The sequence below is a fragment of the Condylura cristata genome, unplaced genomic scaffold (assembly GCF_000260355.1).
Source record: "Condylura cristata isolate star-nosed mole 26May11 unplaced genomic scaffold, ConCri1.0 scaffold00005, whole genome shotgun sequence".
In the NCBI taxonomy this organism is placed as follows: domain Eukaryota; kingdom Metazoa; phylum Chordata; class Mammalia; order Eulipotyphla; family Talpidae; genus Condylura; species Condylura cristata.
Window position 1 is genome coordinate 61,805,538 of NW_004567106.1, and position 19,677 is coordinate 61,825,214.

Genomic DNA, 19,677 nt, shown 5'->3' on the forward strand with positions numbered 1-19,677 from the left:
AACACAGAGAACACGTGTGCACACATGCTATGTTCATGGGGTACATCCTCTCCTGGGGGGCAAAGCCCATGGCTCAGTGTCATCAGGCAGCATTCTCAACCCCACATCCCAACCCCTCTTGGTAAATGCTGTTCTGAGTTCCCTTGGCAACTGTCCGTGCTGTGTGATTCCTGGGTCCCCCCACAACATGTCTCAAAGGAGATGCCTGGATCCCCTCACTCTCCCTGCTACCTGATGGGCTCCAGGTGGCCTTTTGGAAGCACCTGAGCAGTGAACAAGGTCAACCTCAAGCCTCAAACACACTGCCCAGGACCCAGCCAGCACCCCATATGCCAAGACAGCACACAACCTTGGCTGGATGAGAATTACACTGCAATCCCTACTGATCCTGAGCAGGGAGGTGGTGCAAAAGGTGGGCCCTCACCTGCACACTCAAAGCAGAAGCTCTCTGCAGGGAAGAAGATAAGGCTTGATTCTATAAATATCTGCCCCCCCAGTGTTTTTTTGCTTTTGTTTTTGTTTTTGTTTTTTTAGATTTATCTGTGCATGCAGAACTGGGGTACAGGCCAGAGGCTCAGGGGGCGGTGAGAGGCTTCACCAGAGACAGAGTGGGGAACAGAACAGGCAGATCGACAAAGTACACTGCTGAGGGGAGCAGCGGGCGGGCAAGGAGAGGTCTGCCACACCATGTGGGTCACCTCCTGGGCAGGTGGGGATCGAACTCATGCGGAAGTGGCTCCAGCTTCTTAGTGCTGTGCTCTAACTCGCTGCGCCACCAGGGAGGGCCTGCCCCCAGTGTTTTTGCTGCAGCACTATTTCCAATAGCCAAGAGCTGGAAATAATCTAAAAGCCCATCAACAGATAAGCTAAAGGTGGGCTATCCATACATAGTAGAACACTACTCAACTATACTTGAGAGAGAGAAAGAGAGAGAAGTCCTGCCATTTGCAATAACATGGATGGACCTAGAAGGTTTCTGGCCCAGAGATACAAGTCAGTGGCAAAGACAGGCACTGCCTAGGCAGCACATAGAGAAACAAATGGATGAACTAAAACAAAAATACTTAAAATCAGATGTGGGCTAGGATGGTCTAGGACGCTAAGTTTGAGTATGGGGCCAGTAGGCCGTGGGGGTCGAGCCCTTGGCCCATGTGAAGGGCACCTGGGAGGTGTGCTCTTCCAGGTCTAGTGGCCTGTGTGTGCGCGTGCACACTGGCACATGTAGATACATATGCAAGTCAAATGCAGTGGAGAAAGGAGGGATGAGGCAGGCCAGAGGAGGAAGTCCCGGTCAGAGAGGACTGTGGCCGAGCAGAAAGCCAAGCCCGCCTAGCACCACAAACAACAGGAAACACCCCATCCAGTGAGAGCCGCACTTCCTGCTGACAAGGAAAGGAAACACCCAAGCAGCCTGGCAGAAGCCAGTCCCCGGGCTGGGATGGCTGCCGGGCCAATCCGGATGCCGGTTCTTGTGGCGTTTCAGGATCCCAGGCGCCAGACGAACCTGCGTGACCTGCCCTGCAGCCAGGATGGGAGGCCAGCTGAGTCCAGGGGGTGACCTTGTCTCCTCCCCGGGCAGCGGCGCCTGAGACACAGCAGTTGCGGGAGCCAAGCAGCAGCCACAGCCACGAGGTTCTCCTCCACCGCCCCTCACCATCAGGTGAAGCCTGGGGGACAGGAAGGAGCTCGTCCTGCCCTGTCTCTGTACCTGGTGGGTCTGGGCAGGCTGGGGATAAACCCAGGGGACAAATGGGGTGACGTCTAGCACTGGGCTTCTCCCACTCAGTGCCCCAGGTCAGTCGTGACAGCCTGCCACGCCCTCCCATAACATGAAGCACATGGGGAACACCGGTGGAGAAAGTGCAGGGCTGAGCATTAGAGTCCCATAGTTCATCTGCTAATTACAAAATCTGGAGCAAAGCACTTGACTTCTCGTTTCCTCAGCTGGGAAGGAGGTCTGCTCCATTATCCTGAGTGATGTCAAGAGAAGAAGAGGAGGCAAACTCCCCTGTGGGCTGTCAGGTACCACAGCCCCCTACGGGGATCACCAGGCATCTGGAGGCCCCACTCTCTGCTCCCAGAAAGGGGCCGGATGGGTTTGAGGCAGTGGTTCTGGATGAGAACTGTGCTCCGAGGACTCCCACTTTCTACTGGAAGTTTACTCAAGTCTTGAGGGGAAGATGAAGAAGCTGATTTTGGCCACTCCAGCCCAGCCTGAGGCCTGTGTCCACTCGTCAGCTGGTTGCTAACACAGGGAAGACTTCAGCGGATGAGGATGGGCCACTACCATGACCACATCCATTGCACAGCCAGCATTCTCTGGGGGGAGACGGGAGAGCATGGGCACCTCTGCCTGGACTCTTGGGTTCCTGGAGGCCAATGGCATCCACCAAGAGTGAGTGCATTGCCAAGGGTGTCATAGATGCATCAGCCATTCATTAACTCATGGATGCACTTGGAGACAGGGGGTCGGTGTTCTGTGTGGCTACCCCTACATCTGAAGTAATACAGACAGCCATGCCTGGGGGGCTCAGGAGTTGGGGCGCTGCAGTCTATGTCAGAGTCTATGTTAAGGGCTTTGGTCCACGATAGTAGGCTCTCTACCCTGCTGTCCACTCCAGGGCAGAGGTCTCAGGAAAGAAGTGGAAGTGTCATCTGCTCAGGACCCAGGCTCATGACAGTAGGCACAGGCTGTGGGCTCCTCATCCCAATCCCTGTGTGTGCTGCAGAGGGTTTTGAGACCAGAGCTGGAGGCCACCCCAGAGCTGAGCAGCAGAAACGGAAAAAATCACATCACCACCATTAACCTGCCTGGACATTCATTTAGCAAAAGGGTCCTGGGTGGGACTTTTGTCCCTGAATCTTATGACAAACAGGGACCCTGGCTGATATCTCGAAGTCTCTCCCTTACTCCTGTGCTCTCCTGAGATCCTTAGAGCAATTTTCAGATATTAGCCGATTGGTCTCCGGAAACTCAAAGCTGGATAAAGTCAGGACACAGGAAAAGAATAGTCCAGAAGGCAAAGATAGAAGTTGCTCTTATTCCCCACAAGCTTCAGGAAACACCTGGATTGCTTCCCTAGGGTTTGCAACTGCAGCAGCGTTCACACTGGCAGGGACACCGCTCCTGGCTGGCCAGCCCTCATCGCTGCTGTTGACTGAGCACCTCTCCTGATTCCCCCAGAGTGAAAGCAGCGGGGAACTCTCTGGGCACCTGCAGACCAGCACTGCAGCCTCTCAGTCCGGGACTCTCCCATCTGGGCACCAGGCTGTGGCCCACCGGGGGGCCCCTCACGTGCCCTATGGTATAGCAGGACAAGAGACACAGGGGCTCTGTTCCCTCCCACCCCATCTTCCCCAAGTGGTAGCTGGGAGCTGTGTCTCACTGCTTGGAAATGTAGAGAGCTGGGAAAGCCTGGTGGGAGGGGCATTCCCGCTTAGGGAATTCAGAGGAGCATAATCAAAACTTCTCAGCGTAAGAAAAAAAATGTGGAATTATGTGTAAGGATTGTTAACTAGGTTTACTGTGGCCATCATTTAGGCAGGTATCCAAATATCACATCATTGCATTGTACACTGAAACCCACATAATGGGATATGTCAATGACATCTCAATTTCGAATGAACCATTAAAAGTGCCCCACTCTGGGCCCTCCCTGGTGGCGCAGCGGGCTAAAGCACTGCACTAAGAAGCTAAAGCCACTTCCGCAGGAGTTCGATTCCCGCCTGCCCCGGAGGAGATCCACATGGCGTGGCAGACCTCTCCTGACCCGCCCGCTGCTCCCCTCAGCAGTGCACCTCATCGATCTGCCTGTTCTGCTCCCCACTCTGTCTCTGGTGAATCCTCTCACCCTCCGCATCTCTGGCCTGTACCCCAGTTCTATATGAATAAATAAATAAATCTTAAAAAAAAAAAAGTGCCCCACTTTAAAGCTCTTGCATTGTAATTATGATAAAACCTACAGGGGTCCCGCCTACCACCCCTCAAACACAAGCCCTAAAAGTCAACGTCTGGGCCTTCCCCTTCCCTCTGCCATTTTGTTACAGGTGAAAAGCCAAAGGACAGAAACCATCTCAGATTTGGCTCTGCTTCACAGACCTCGAGGTTAACCTGGACTCCAAACCCAAAGCAAAAAAGAGCTCTGAAGTGCATCTCACCCAGCCTTGTCTGGAGGCAGGCAGGTTGCAGGAAGGATGCACTCAACAGCCACATCCATGGGTGGAAGAAAAGGAGGGTTTGCAAAGCTCCTCAGTGGGCCTGGCTGCTGGCGTGTGAAAAATGTGTGGTCTGAGCTGAGGCCAGATGAAAAGTAGATGAGCGCGGGAGCAGTCACTCGAGTGCTGGCCCAATCAAAGGAAACTGATACCATGCATTAAAATCCAGCGTGGCCTTTTGAGCCTGTCTGGAGAGACAGCCCAGTCCTGTGTGGAGTTTCTGGCCTCCTCTTTTCTGTTCTCAACCCTGAACTTGCCTCTAACTTGAAAGGGCTAATTAAGGCCAAAAGAAAAATCAAAAGCTTGTTATCTGGCTCCACTCCTCCCGGGCCTGGCACTGGCCTGTCTTGCAAAGCTGCTCCCGCTCTGTTCTCTCCAAGGCCACCATGTGGTGTTAGGACCTGCAGCTCCACAGACTCCCAGGATGGATTTTGCTTTTTGTATTGTGGCAGGAAGCAAGGGCGGGACCGACACCTGCCCGTGAACAAGGCTAATCCCTGCGGCTGATGTCACTCCCCAAAGCATCACCCAAAAAGACAGGGTTGGATAACTTTTCTATAAAAGAAAGCCAGGCCCTCGGATGGCAAAAGAACTCGCTGCTTAGGCCATTGAATAGCGGCCCTCCCTGGTAGCGCAACAGGTTAAAACACAGCACTAAAAAGCTGTCTGCAGCCACTGCAGCACGAGTTTGATCCCCGGCCCTGGAGGTGACCCACATGGTGTGGCAGACCTCTCCTGTCTCCCCAGTGCTCCCCTCAGCAGTGCATTTCAGTGGATCTGCCTGTTGTGCTCCCCACTTTGTCTCTGATGAATCTTCTCACCTCACCCTACCCCCGCACCTCTGGCGTGTACCCCAGTTCTTGTAGGCATACATAAATATTTAAAAAAGAAAGCCAGACCCTCAGATGGCAGAAGAACTCACTGCTTAGAAAACACACAGCATAGATGCGCCATAGTAACATAGGATGTATGAGTGCATCCCCATGGGGAGATTATTACCTATGTGCATGTGAACATTGGAGGGGGGTGTGTGTGTGTGTGCACATGCAGGCAAGTGCAGCAATTAGAGGCATGAGGAATTCTCCTAAAGAGCTGTCTCTGCCCTTTCCCCACAAGAATATATGAACTTGGCAACTGATTCACCTTGTTGGGCCTTAAAATGAAGGTCAAGACCAGGGGTCCAGGGACTGGGGGTCTCTAAGGTCCTTTCCCCCACCGACATGAACAAAGCATGTCCCCAGGAACCCAGGAACCTGGATGTGTAATGTACACACACACAGCACTGCTCTGGACTGTCATTCGTCGTCTTCATCTGGAAGCAGTCCATGGCCTCCCTGAGTTCACAGATCTGACTCTTAGACTCTCCCAAGTGGACCAGCGCGGGCCACCAAGCAAACGTCCAAACGATTGTCACCTGCTGGTCTCAGCAAGCACATTGGGGTCCTCCTGGTGTGTGACCCCCGCCTGCTCCTAGCGCTCCCTCTGATAACCAGTGAGCCAATGCAGGACAGAGCAAAGGTCCCCATGCAAAACCTCCACTGAAACTCCAGCTCCGACTCAACCCAAGCTCAGTGTCACAGTCCAAGTTTGTTTGATCTGGTGATGACCTGAATCCAACAAGAACCAGGAACAGGATCTACTTGTCCCATCTACAAAATGAGAAGTGAGATTCACACCCCCAGACGCTGCAGGCTAGGCCCCTCCCTCCACGCCATCCCAGTAGGCAGACCCACCCCCGACTCACCGCGCTGCTGCAGGGTATGTCCTTCACCTTGAGCCAGGCCAAGTCCAGCGTGCCCTCACCCTTGTAGCAGGACTGTAGCCGCTCCTTAATGCGGTCATTGATCTGCTTCAAGATGAAGATGCACAGGGCCGACTCATCCAAAGATTTCATTTTCCGCTTCTGGCCTTTGGAGAAGACAGTGAAGAGGAGATCATCTTCCGGGCGGACCCCCAGAGTCCGGGCGAGCAGAGCCCCAGCTTTGGACAGGTAGGCAGCCTGCAGCAAGCGATACTCCACCCCCCCGCGCTCACAGCCAATGGGCACCTCCACGTAGGAGTTGAAGGCAGTGTCTTCCTTGCAAAGCCTCACCAGCTTGGAGGTATAAACCTGCTCCTTGGTGGTGGAGCCCGGCGGGGACACCATCTCGGGCTGAAGCGTCAAAAAGTAGACAAAGTTGCCACTACTGAAGCCATACACGTAGTAGATATCGAAGTCAGGGATGACCGTAAAGGTGTCCGAAGGGATTTTAATCATGGAAGCCACAAATTCATCGTGAAAAACGTACGCGAACATGCCATCCGCCTCGGAGTTCTTAGTCAGCTTCCTGCTGGAGATGGTTGGGAAATACTCCGGCTTCCCGTCCACGGCCGTGGCGATGAAGAGCTTGTCGTCCAGGTTGCTGTAGGATACGATCACGCCAAAAACGGAGCCACTCTCGTTGACACCAGAGAGGTAGTGTTCCTTCTTGTGAAAAGGCTCCCCCAGCTTGAACAGGTCTTCCAGCCTCAGGAGCTTACAGATGCCTTGATACAGGCTTCCGCAGGCGATCAGCCTGTTCTCCTTGTAGTCAATCAGGAGCATTTTGTTGACGTTGTTGGTGGTGGTCAGTGGCTCGTTGCACGTCTGGACGATGCGGGGTGGGTAGCACTTGGGGTTGTCCTCGTCCGGCCCCGTCTGGTGGGTCACCAAGACCTTCAGGTCACTGGAGAGCTTGTAGATCCGGTTGACGGCCCCCAAATAGATGTGCCCTGTCCTCTCGTCCACCACCAGGTGGTTGAAGCCCTCCGCTGGGTCCCCGCGGAATGTGACAAAAGAACGCTTTTGGGGTGGCGGGGGTGGCTGCCGGGGCAGCAGAGTGGAGGAGCCCATCCCCACCATCAGGAGATGGGACAGCAGGCAAGTCCAGTTCCAAGGCATGGCTTTCATCTCAGGGCGCGGTCCTCGCGGCTCGGTGGCACTGGGCACAGCGGCCTCCCCGGAGGGCCAGGGCCTGGGAGAAGAGGCTCCCTGTGGGAAAATAAAGAGGTGAGTCTGGGCAACAATGGCAGTGGATTTGTCCCCTTCCCCCCAACTTGTCCGGCTGTCCCCCACCCCCAAAGCATTGTGTATGTGCTGAAATAAAGAACTTCCCAGGCAGGAGGTGGAAGTCTAAGATGTGACTCCCACCGTGGAACCCAGCTGGGTGGTGAAGGCCCAGGAGGGCACCCCAACAATAGTCCCAGCTGTCAGAGTGGTGATGGGAATAATCACGACAGTGACGATAAGGAGGACGGGGTGAAACAAAAACCCACATCCGTTCACACCACGCCAGCATCCAGGCCCTCTGGGGGCACTGCCTGCCTGTGAGCCCTTGATGCCATTTTAACAGCGGGGCTCCGCCTGCACCCCCTCTCCTTCCTTAAAGGGAGAGAACAATTGCTTTAAGTAGTGGTCAAGAAAGTAAATAAATAGCTCCCCGTGGAACTATGTAGCTTTCCATCCTAATAGCTTCATTCACTCCTATTGAAGATGCCCTCTGCGTGTTTTCAGAGGGGCGGCTTTGTTTTCCTCCCAATTTGGGAGAGAGCTGGGCAGAGGTGGACAACGTCTTATTTGGGGGACATCTCAGCTCTGTGGAACTTGTCTGTTTTACCCCCACCCCAAATGCCTCAAAAATGGGAAAAATAGACCACTGAGCAATGGAAAATGCCCCAGTGGGCAGAGAACATGAAGTTAGATGAAAATCAAGAGAAGAAAGAAGTAAACAAAGACTTAACAGTCAGTTAAATTCCCAATGGAAACACAGGCCTTCTCAAGCAAACACCGGAGGAGGATACCAGCAGACAGTGCACCCCATAACCTACAGCAGCCCTGGAAGTCAGAGGCCTGAGGGCAGCTTGGCTGGCACAGATCCTCAAACAACCTGGACTTAGAGCTGGCATTTACTCCCCACTGGCATCTAAATTACTCAGATGGTAAAAAAGGAAAAAAGGTACGCGATGGACGATAGAGTGTTTCAGAAGTCCCCATGAAAACTTCTCCTCATATCTGATTTCTACCTTGGGTTGAGGGCAAAGGGACAAGGCTGTGGGAGGGCTGAAACGTAAACTTGGAGAACAGTTGCAGATTTAGAAGGACAGGACCTGGAAGATACTGGAAACCCAAACACTACTCTCTGACTGGTGGAGAGGAAGGGCTGAAGCAAGGGAGCTCATCACCCATGGACTGTTCTCTGGTGTCTCAGGGTCTGTGGAAATGCTTACACATAGACAACCTTGCCAAATCACAGCTGCTCACCAGCGTCAGGACTTTCTACCTGCTTTTCAGGTGAGGGGATATGGCTAATAAGAGTTAGGTTTAATGGTCTTCTTTCTTAAAAAGGCACAATTCGGAGCCCTCCCTGGTGGCACAGCGGGTTAAAGCACAGCACTAAGAAGCTAAAGTCACTTCAGCATGAATTTGATCCCCACCCGCCCCGGAGGTGATCCACATGGTGAGGCAGACCTCTCCTGACCCGCCCGCTGCTCCCTTCAGCAATGTACTGTGATGATCTGCCTGTTCTGCTCCCCACTCTATCTTAGGTGAAACCTCTCACATCTGGCTTATACCCTAGTTCTGTTTGCATAAATAAATAAATCTTAAAAAAAATATAAAAATAAATAAAAATAAAAAGGCCCAGAATATAGGGTACTTAGAAGACCTTCCAAATGCATATACGTCCCCAAACACTAAAATCCCAAGACATGGCCCATCCATGCCTCCCCGTTAACTCCACAGCAGGAAAGCAGAGCCTGTGACAATCACAGGACAGTCTGGCAGGGGTCAGCCATCAATGGTTCCACTGATCATCGTTGTGTGCAAGACTGAAGTAACATGAACAGGACTGGTAGCATCTCAGTTGGAGTGATCAGAAACTTGTGATTTCTCAGGCAAATTCAATTATCAGAGAAGAATCTAGAAGTTTTTGATCTAAAAGATAGTGGCTTAATAATTCCTCCACCCCTCATTTTAAAAACAAGGAAGTTGAGATACAGAGAAGTTGGATGAGTGGTAGATCAAGCCATGCGTTCAAAGTGGGGATGGGATTGAGCTCAGGTCTCTCCCAGACCAGTGCTCTATCCACCCACAATTGGTCTTCTGACTTTCTCTGTTGTACTTTACCACCTGCTGCCTGGTCTTTGCCAACAGGACACAGTTCTTTGGGTGCCATGTGCTTTTTCAGCAAACCACTCCAGAACATTGCTCCCAAGAACCAAATGCTAGCAAGACCGGGAATCCTCACGCCAGACAGGCAGGTACAGGTCAGGATTCAGCTGCCAGTCCTCAAGAGAGAACGTCACCAGTCCCTGCACTGGAACCCACCAAGTACTGGGGAACTGTGCCCACTACACCCCCAACCTACTATCTGCACGCACAGACTCACAAGCCATCAACAATTCTCGAATTTGCAAGAGGCGAGACGAGGAAGCCTGTAATTATGAATTTACTGAGCAGAAAGGTGCCGGGCTCGTTCTCCATCTTCTATTAGGCACTGAAATGAGACACCGTTCTGCATCTCAAACATTTCTCTCTCTCATCTGGAGATGGTGAAATTACTGGGCTTGCTGAGGGGGAGACCCAGGAAAAACAATACCGTGTGATAGGAATAACAGGCCTCCCATTGTAAGCGCCACCAAAGGAACTGATTAGAAAACAAATGGCCTGAGAAATAGAGGACAATGTGGAATGCGCAAGTAGGTGGACTCCACTTTGCCCACCAGCGACCCCACGGGTACTGCCATAGAAGTGACCCAACCACAGCCCTCCCATCCAACTCCAGACCTAGGGGAGGGGAGGACTGGGAGGCCCCGGACACCACAGCTGCCTGTGACTGCTCTGTTCTGCAAAGTTGGGCTTCTAGGGTGTGCTCCATTCCAGGACATCAGTCCTCAGAGCGGTGAGCCCAATCGAGGAAGCATTCACCCCAACCCCAGATCCTAGGCACGACTTCTGCCTTGTGCCATCATTCAGCTGATGTTAAAGCAAAGTATTGGAGGTATCATTTAGCCCCACCCTCATTCTTCAGACAGGTATCCCCCAGTTTTCAAAAGTTCCAATTATGTTATTTGGCTTTTTTTTTAAGATTTATTTATTTATGCATACAGAACTGGGGTACAGGCCAGAGGTGGTCCAGGGGCAGTGAGAGGATTCACCAGAGACAGAGTGGGGAGCAGAACAGGCAGATCGATGAAGTACACTGCTGAGGGGAGCAGCGGGCTGGTCAGGAGAGGTCTGCCCCGCCATGTGGTCACCTCCGGGGCTCAAACTCGCACTGAGGCTGCGGCCAACTTGCAGTGCTGTGTCCTAACCCATTGTGCCACCAGGGAGGGCCCTATGTCATTTTGCTTTTCAAAAGCCCTCCCTGATGTTGATGACCATAATACATCTGAAGAGGATTTTGCTCTTAGGGCAAAAGGCAACCAGCAAATCCACTGCTCAGCATCTGTTCTGCAGCACCGCCACAGAGGCCACGTGTGCCTCGAGCAGCAAGTGGCCCCTCCAAGCTCCTTCCCTGGGAGCTACAGGTTGCAAGTGTATAACATCATTTTACTGTATGAAAGCACTAGTTTGGGTTTTATGCATTATTTGGTATAATTTGGCAGGTTCATTTTGAGGTCTGGCAATACTCAAAAATTCTCCCACTTTTTTGTGGAAGAGTGGCAGTTGCTGCCTCACATGATTTGGGCTTGTAAAAATTTTCATGGGGATGCTCCACTTACAGGTAGTAAGAGTTAGAGATGATGTGCTAGAGTCCGAATTCTGCCAACCCTGATTCTTAAAGGCAAGTAATCTCAAGATTGAGATTGAGCAATCTCAAGATTGCCCTGAAGGACTCACTGAACTGGTTAGAGCAGAGAAGCGAAGAGAAGACAGGAACTAAATGTCTCTGAAGATAACCCAAACACCCTGCAGTTTTCCCTTCTTTGAAATCAAGTTTTAATACTGAATGATCTCAGGGGAGCTGGGACTCATTTTTAGAAGCTGATAATCATTTCAATTAAAGAAGTCAGGGTTGTCTTTGTTTTAGGTAGCAAGTGTTGAAGAGCTCAAACTAATTTTCGTGAAATAGCACCATCCTCTCAGATTCCTCTGTAGCAGAGAAGATAGCATGGAGTTGTTTAAAACAGCAATTACCTCAAGAGATTACTTCATGGTTTACAAAGTGTTTTCATAGACATCACCTGATTTGGATTTTATTGCTCATAACTACTTTGTTAGGCAGTTACCTGTTAGGTACCTGGGGTATTTCTAAATACATCCTCTTTCCAGATCGGGAAACTGAGGCATGAGCAGATAGAGGCCTTGGTTGAGGTCACACACAACCATGTTGGGGCTTACAAAGATGTCTGAGTCTCTTGCACATAACACACTCTCTGACCTTCTAGACAGAGTTACAATCCTCAGGACCATTGCTTGGGATGATAGAACATTCCTAAATCTTACTCTAGGGTGGCATTTCAAAAGACCGTCTATATGATCCATCATGAGTCTAGACACCAACAGAGTGGGTCACACATGTACTTTTTAATGAAATAAAGAGACGAGAGATATGAATGTGTCAAATATTAGAATGACAGTTACTGATTAGTGAAATTTGTTTCAGCCATATAAATGTACCTAGTCAGTGGGTGGTGTCAAGTCTCCCCAGAAAGGGAGGCTGAGCAGAAATTTTTCTCCTTGCCTGAGTCCTTCTCCCCTAACCCAAGAAAAAAGTGTCACTCCTTGAGTTTCTACATTTCTCTTAACCTGAGAAGAATCACTGCCACCCCTTACATACCCTTGAACACAGTAGTTGGGGGTGGGGGATGTCTCCTCTAATTGTAGGTTTGTCAGCGACCACATCCTCTCTGAGAACCTTGTCTTTGCTCTCAGAGTAAGGGTGCGGTCACCTGCCCCTCATCTGTCATGGAAAGTCTCTTCGCCTCACTGCCCTCTTTCCTTATGCCCAAGTCCCTAAGCACAGGATAAATACCCCATTGTTCTTTAGCACATCAAGCCATATAAATTCTCCATATACATGCGATTAAATGTTGGCCTTTCCTCCTACTAATCTGTCTGATCTTAACATTTGTCCATCCAGCCTTAGAAGACTTCTCCCACCCAGATGGGACAAGAGAAATCGCCCAGGTGCCCCAAGACAAGTGTAAATGGGTTTCTTCGTATGACTATGTTGATTAACTTTCTGTATCCAATTGGCTGGGCCATTGTGCTCAGATAGGTGGTCAGTCATCATTCAAGAAGTATCTGTGAGGGTATTTTGGGGTGAGTTTATCATTTATATCAATGGATAATGAGTGAAGTAGCCTTACCCTATAGCGTACACAAGTGTCCATCCACTCAGCTGAGAAGTGAATAGAACAAAAAGACGGACCTCCCCGAGTAGAGTCTGCCGGGAGGCTGGAACTGAGACTCGAGACTCTGGGTCTCCAGCCTGGAGGCCTACCCTGAAGATCTTCCCTTGAAGCCTCCATAGTTGCATGAGCCAATTGCTTAAAATAAATCTCTCTGTGTATATACACATATCCTATTGTTTATGTTTCCCTGGAGAACCCTGACTAACAGTCATGGTCAAAGAAATTCAAAACACACTGTAAGTAGACATCTGCTGTTGCTACCATTTATTCGTCCTCTGGGGATCTGCCCACATGCCTTGTAGCTCAAATGTGTTGGGGGACTCAGCACCACCCTGGTTCATGACCTTGGCCCAAACCATCAGCACAGAGCAGGGGTGGGGGCAGGCTGCGGTCACAGCCACTGGCTCAGGGGTGATGCCTGGTGCACATGCAGCTCTGAACAGAGCCTGAGGAAAAGGTTCTGGGTCTTCCATGGCTGTGACTTTGGCAAAGTGCAGGCCTAACCCCTGTAGGGACCATCTTGTGACCACAGGGTTGTAAGGGTGAGGAGGGGAATGGGAGGAAAGAAGCCAAAGTCCTGAGGAGAGAGAGCACGGTGAGCCAGAGGATGGGGAGTCCTGTTCTTGTTGGGCAGCCCTGTGGCATCACACAGATGTCGGGGTCACATGCCCGGAAGCCAGCTCCACACTCATGCTTTCCAGCCACACCAGCCAAAAGTTCCCGTCTGCATAAGCAGTTTAGGTCAGTTTTCTGGCACTTGTAAATGAATGGCTCCTAACCCATGTATGGAAAACCCCGTTCTGAAAACCCCATTCTCTCGCTGCATTCTCTCTAGCACACTAATCTCCCACAGCAAGAGGGAGGCGTGCCAGGGACCCCGTGCCCTGCAGCCCACAGGGATAAACTTGAGTCTTATATCGAGGCTTCATCCCAGGTGAGATCTGGGTTGTGTGCACGTGTGTTGCATGTGTGTCTGCATTGTGTGCATGTGTTTTTATGTGTCTGTGTGCACACGTATCTGTGTGTGCATATGTGTGTCTTTGTGTGTGTGCACGTGTGTTTATATACGTGTCTCTCTGTGTGTGCGTATGTGTGTGGTACTTGTGTGTGTGTGCTTGTGTGTGTCTCTGTGTGCTTGTGTGTGTGCGCATGTGTACTGACTTTCCTAGGCAGACACAGCGTCCCTGTCTACCTTGCTGGCAGGTCTTGCCATTTCCTCCACTCAGTTGACCTGATGTTCAATTATTCCATTTACTCTGTGCCTTCGGCACAGATGGTTTACCTGCCCGGGACACCGCCCTCAGTCCCCCTCACCTAGGCACTCATTCTTCAAGCCACACTGTCCCTGATGTCAGCCTAGGGTGTCCCTCGTGACAGAGATGGACACGTCGTAAGTGTTTGGAAACATACAAATATGTGGATGAGTAACAAATGATGAATTGTGAACAAACAAGTGATGACTGGCCCAACGACAGGTGGACAAATGCTTTCGAGACCATGAGGACAGGTGGTACCATGTCTTAAGCTAGTCGGTTTCCTCCACTTAAAGTGTGACTTGGGAGGCATCAGGGGAACTGCATCGTCCATGAGTTTCTGGCCCCCCAGCTGGAATATCTAACGGATCACCTTGCACACAAATTAGACTTTGAGGGCCACGGCCCTGCCCACAGCACAGAAAACCTGCACACACCTTGCTTAGGAGATGGAGCGGATTCTGGGAATAAAACTCATTCCAGCTTTCAGTAGAGGCTAGAAGTGCATGAGTTCAATCATTCAGCCAACGAAGGCTGACCTGGTATCACCATGTGGGGGATGTGAGCTGGTGAAAGAGGCACAGGCACCCCAAAGCAGAAACCAGTATCCCCAGTCCCTGGAAAGCTCTGCCAAGCCCTCCCTGCAGCTCCTCTATTAGCCAGAAGCTGCCTCACCTCCTCTACACAATCGTCTCCCACACTCCGAGCCCAGGGAACACGCTCCCCAAAAGAGTCAGAGAGGCTTTTCTGAATGTGCCCTAAGTGGGCCTCTGGTCACCTTGCCATGGCGACTTGAGGCCAGTCGAGACTCCATGAGCATGGGGAGGGCTGGTAACACTGCTTCAAGCTGGCAGGTTGCTCTAGCTGAGCACAGTCCGTGGCAGGGGGCTGAGCAGAAGCTTAGGCTCGTGGCCGACTCCTTCATCCTTCCCTAACCCAAGAAGAGGGCTTCCCCTGACTTTCGAAACTGCTCCTAATCTGAAAAGTAACCATTGCTCCTCTGATGTGCCCTTGAAGGATGTAGTTGGGGGGGCGTGTAGGGGGGCTCTCCTCTAATGGTAGGTTTATCAGTAACCATGTCCTCTCTTTCTGAGAGTCTTATCTTTGCTCTCAGAGTAAGGATGGGGTCACCTGCTCTCACCTGTAGGTAAAGTCTGCCCCTTTCTCCTTGATGCTGCAGGTCCCTGAACACGGATAAATACTCCAAGCTCACCTCCGTTGGCCTTCAGAATTTACAACCGCGTTAAGTTCTCCATATGTACATTATTAAATCTCGGCTTTTGCTCCTGCTAATATGTCTGATCTTAATTTATTTTTCATCCCTGCTTCTAAGGACCCAGATGAGGGGAGATTTCCCTTGGATCCCAACAGCATGCAGGTGTGACCCTGTAAGAGAACGGTAACAGCATCACAGTGACACTTCACGCCAAAGCGGCTCAGACCCTTTCTCTCCAGACACTATCGCCTGCACAAGGGGATCCCGAGGCCCTCGGGGATGGAAGGCCCCGCCCAGCCAGCGGGGACATCACTCCAGACAAGCGTGACCAGAGCCCTGCCCTAACCAACCCAGGCAGGCACAGGCCAGCCTGCACTGACAGCTGGTGCCCCCTGGGGCTGGGCACTGCGGAGCCTGCCCCAAATAGCAACAGGCTGACCCCACACGAAGTCCTCTTTAGGTGACACTCCTCTCCTGTCCCCAAACCAGACTGCGAGTCACCAAGGGCACAAGCAGCCTTGTGTGCCCTCACCGCCTGGCCCCCCAGGTTTCAGGACTGGGGTGCGGAGCCTGCTGTGTTCAGGGAGGCCAGGGAGAGGTACTGGGGAGACACCGGTCTCCTTGCTTCTTCCGCCAAGAAACACTAGACATTCATTGATCCAAATGAGCAAATGAGACGGGCTTTTTTTTAGATTCCTACTCCAGTTTGTAGCCTAGGTGTGCAGAGTAACATCTTCAGCAAGGAACCAGTGTTTTTCTCCTCGGCATGTCTCACTTTAAAGACTAGAATTGGGAAACATAAGTGGTGATTTTTTTCTTGTTCTAGGGAATTCTGTTGCTATGTCACTTGTTTGTCCAGCCGTGTACTGGACAGGCCGGCCAGCGTGCTCTGTGGAGTCCGGGCTTCACCACCACCCCCTGTTCTTGTTGCTGGCTTAGAAATGAAGGCCACATTCTTTTTTTTTTTTTTAAGATTTATTTATTATGCATATAGAAGTGGGGTACATACAGAAGTGCAGAGACAGAGTAGGGAGCAGAACAGGCTGGCTGACGAAGTACACTGCTGAGGGGAGCAGTGGACGGGTCAGGAGAGGTCTGCTGCGCCATGTGGGTCACCTCCAGGGTGGGAGTGGAACTTATGCCAAAGTGGCTTTAGCTTCATAGTGCTTTGACCCACTGTGCCACCAGGGAGGGCCTGAAGGCCACGTTCTTAAAACGAAAAGCATCCGGGCCCTCCCTGGTGGCGCAACAGGTTAAAGCACAGCACTGCGAAGCCAGCTGCAGCCGCTTCAGTGAGAGTTCGATCCCTGGGCCCGGAGGTGACCCACATGGCGTGGCAGACCTCTCCTGTCTCCCCTACTATTCCCCCAAGGAGTGTATTTCGTCGATCTGCCTGTTCTGCTCCCCACTCTGTCGCTGGTGAATCCTCTCACTGCCCCTGCTCCTCTGGTCTGTACCCCAGTTCTGTATGCACAAATAAATAGATCTTTAAAAAAAAAAGAAAGAAAGAAAAAGGAAAAGCATCCAAGGATGTGGGTATCCCAGTGTAACTCGTCACTATCTGGGGGCGAGGGGGGGCAGTCAAATCAACTGTCCCCCTGAGAAGAGGTCACAGCGCTGTTTGGGGGCAGTCTAGTGAGCAAGTAGGGGCTCAGAAAGGCCAGTATGGCCAGAGCCAGCACAAAACCAGAACGTAGCATCAGCAGGGGCCGGCTGTGAGCCAGGGGCCAGCCCGCCAGCCCGCTCCCACCCCCACCCCACCCCGCTTCTGCTCTCCTCTAGAGCAATGAGAAGTATAACATGGGTGGCTGGGGGCAGGGCCAGTGGAGCACATAGAAGGTGGGGGGAAAGATGAACATGGGCAGCCAGGCATAGGCTTGGCCTCACTGCAGCCAGGCAACCAGCTCAGTCTCTGGGAAATTCAGCACCAAGCTCAGCTACTCAGGGCCCTCTAATCCTTACTTCCCAGTGCACTAAGGGGCCCAGGGAAAGGCGATTACCATGGACAGAGCCTTCGGGCCAGCCAGAGGAAGCCTCTGCAGGAGGGTGAGTCTATGAGCAGCCCCCCATTCAGAGATTAGGGGCTGGGGGGGGGCACTGGGGCCCCTTCTCCCCCAGGCCTTCCTGCACTTGGCCTTGAGGGAACCCCCGGGGGTGCAGAACCACCTTTCCCTGGCCAAGTCCAAGTTCCCAGCAGAGTCAAGCGGGAGCTTCGCAGAGCCCAGGCAGCCCAAGATGGAACTCTATTATTACATGAAGCAGCGCTTTTATTCCAGGCGCGGGGTTCTGGAGGGGGAGTCGCTAAGCAATGGCTCTCTTTACTCCAAGTCTGACTGTGAGGATTTAAAAACACAACACTTCCAATAGAAGCCTAGACTGGGAGGGCAGAATCATAAACTTCTTTCCAGTGTTTTATTTAAAGAAACAGGCCAGCCAGGAATTTGCAGTCAGATGCCCCAACCTGGCTTAGCATCAAGCGTTGCTCTGCAAAGTGAAGAAGCCTGCACCCCGGGGTGTCCCTGCCCTGCTCCAGTCCCTTGGTCTGATCTGTGAAGAAAGCCCCTAGCTCCCAGTCTTCCCAGTGTCCCCACTGCTCTGGAGATGTGCAAAAATGGGGGCCCCATCATGAGAAGGTGTCCCAGATGCCCTGAAGCTAGAGCGCTGGCTCACTGGCAGCCCCAGGACCTGGGAGGTCACTGAGAAGGGACTTGGGGACAGCCACCGCTCTGTGCAGCGTGGTCTGGAGCAAGGTGGGTGGAAGCTTGCTCAGCTGACTCGGGTCACCTGAAGCAGAGGCTCTACACTAAGCAGCGGGCATGCCCATCCGTCTCTCCCTTGGGCACCTCCTCTCCAAGTGCCCACATCAGGAACTGTCCTCCTAACTGGCCACAGTCCTGCCAAGTGACCGTCTTTCTTGATGCCTCAGTTTCACCACCTGGGAAGGGGTTTCTGGAAACAGCGTGATAAGGGAAGAGCAGCTTCTTCTCAGGCTCAGCGTAAAAGAAATGGGAGCAAAGCATTTGGAGTTGCACAGAGCACAGGTGACCCGACGTAGGGGTGGGGCAGAGTCAACCGAGTGATGGTGATGATCACAGCACCCAGGGGTGGGGTGTTGACTGGAGAGCTAAAGGCTGGCACTGACGCTTCTCTGGAGAGACTCTTTGTATCTTTGCTTAAGTCGGCTTTACTGAGGCCTAACTCTAGACCGCAGGCGCCTTAGCCTACCCAGCACAGGGAGCTTCCAGCCTGCCCAGCTAGTGGGCCGAAGCCACGCTCCTGGACCTACTCCCTCACTCACAGAAAGAAAGGCTCCTGCCGGGGCCATGCGACAGTTCAGGTCTGGCCCGTTTCACTGAGCTAGGCCCCAGCAAGCAAGTGAGAGAGGGCCCTCACAGAGGTCTGCCGGCCTCCAGAGGCCTCCCGGGTGGTCCTCAGTCAACAGGAGGCCTCCACGGTCTGCGGCCCCCACCCACCCAAAGGCTTAATTTATACCCCACGGTCAGGAGATCCTTTCCACGGCGTTTCCTAGCTCTGGCATGAAAAGAAATGGAAATCCCCTTCCTGAGATAGGTGTGAAAACTCTAAGGAGACTTTTTCAATGGAAAAAATTATAGTCAATTGGTTTAGAAACAAGGAGACTCTGCCCAGTTACCACTCTGCTCCCAGGTTCCTCCCTGACACACCAGCCCCTGTCAGTACCAGCCCCACTAGCGCGACCCAGCCCGGCGCCCAGGCTCACCCAGAAGCTAAGTACCCCTGCTCGTGTGCCAGCAGACCATTTGGGGGACATTGGGGCCAATGACGTCCCCTCTGCTGCATCCTGAAGTGTGAGGAAGAGCTCTCTCCTCAGACTCCTCCTGCTCTCCCACCTCCTCCCTGTCTTCCTTGGTTCCAAGGAAAATCAGGAAGTGAACAGTCGCCTCCCTCACTGGTCTATATTCATGTAATTAGTGCTATTTAATTCCACGATGAGCCAAAGCTCATAAAATACAAAACATATTTCAGCTGTGTGCGTAGTTCTTGGCAGAACTCTCCCCTGAAGCCGGAAGCTAAGCTATATTCGCTCCCCCCCCCAAAAAAAATAAATGTTCAGAACGACAGGACAAAGTTTGGGGGCCAGGCATGACTACCTGGAAACATGCAGAGTACAGGATGTGATATCTTGAAGTCTGGAATTAATCTCCATCACCATGACGGCACTGAGCTTTAATATATATATTATTTAGTGTTGATCAAGGAATGCTATTGTAAGATGTCACTCTTCCAAACAAGGTTGTTCTTGACCCACCTCCCCTTATTCCCACGTGCTCTCGAGGTTGGGGGCCTGTGCCATGAGTCAGCCCACCTCCCCCACTGCTGGGACCCCCGTCTCAGAGTCAAATGCCCGAAGAGACGTGAACCCTATCCAGCAACAGTTCTAAATGCACACGTCCCTGTCTGCCAGCTCCTTCTGCCCACCCATACCCCTGTGATGAAATTTTATCCTACTTGGATACTTGCACCAGCAATACGTAAGGGAAGAGGCAGGATATTTTTTTAACCTGACCCTTTTGCAAGGGAGGCACAGAATGGTGAAGATTCTGCGACACCCATCAATATAACAACACAACCTAGACC

The 19,677-nt window shown here is 52.0% G+C and overlaps 1 protein-coding gene across 1 annotated transcript in view; it reads right to left on the reverse strand.

Moving 5' to 3' along the window:
* PLXNA4 (plexin A4) overlaps nucleotides 1-19,677 on the reverse strand; it is a 415,861-nt gene that overhangs the window by 347,007 nt on the left and 49,177 nt on the right. Inside the window, exon 2 of the mRNA XM_012720772.1 lies at nucleotides 5,960-7,225. Coding sequence (XP_012576226.1) covers nucleotides 5,960-7,144 — 1,185 coding nt within the window. The 5' untranslated portion in view covers nucleotides 7,145-7,225. The remainder of the gene's footprint in view (nucleotides 1-5,959; nucleotides 7,226-19,677) is intronic.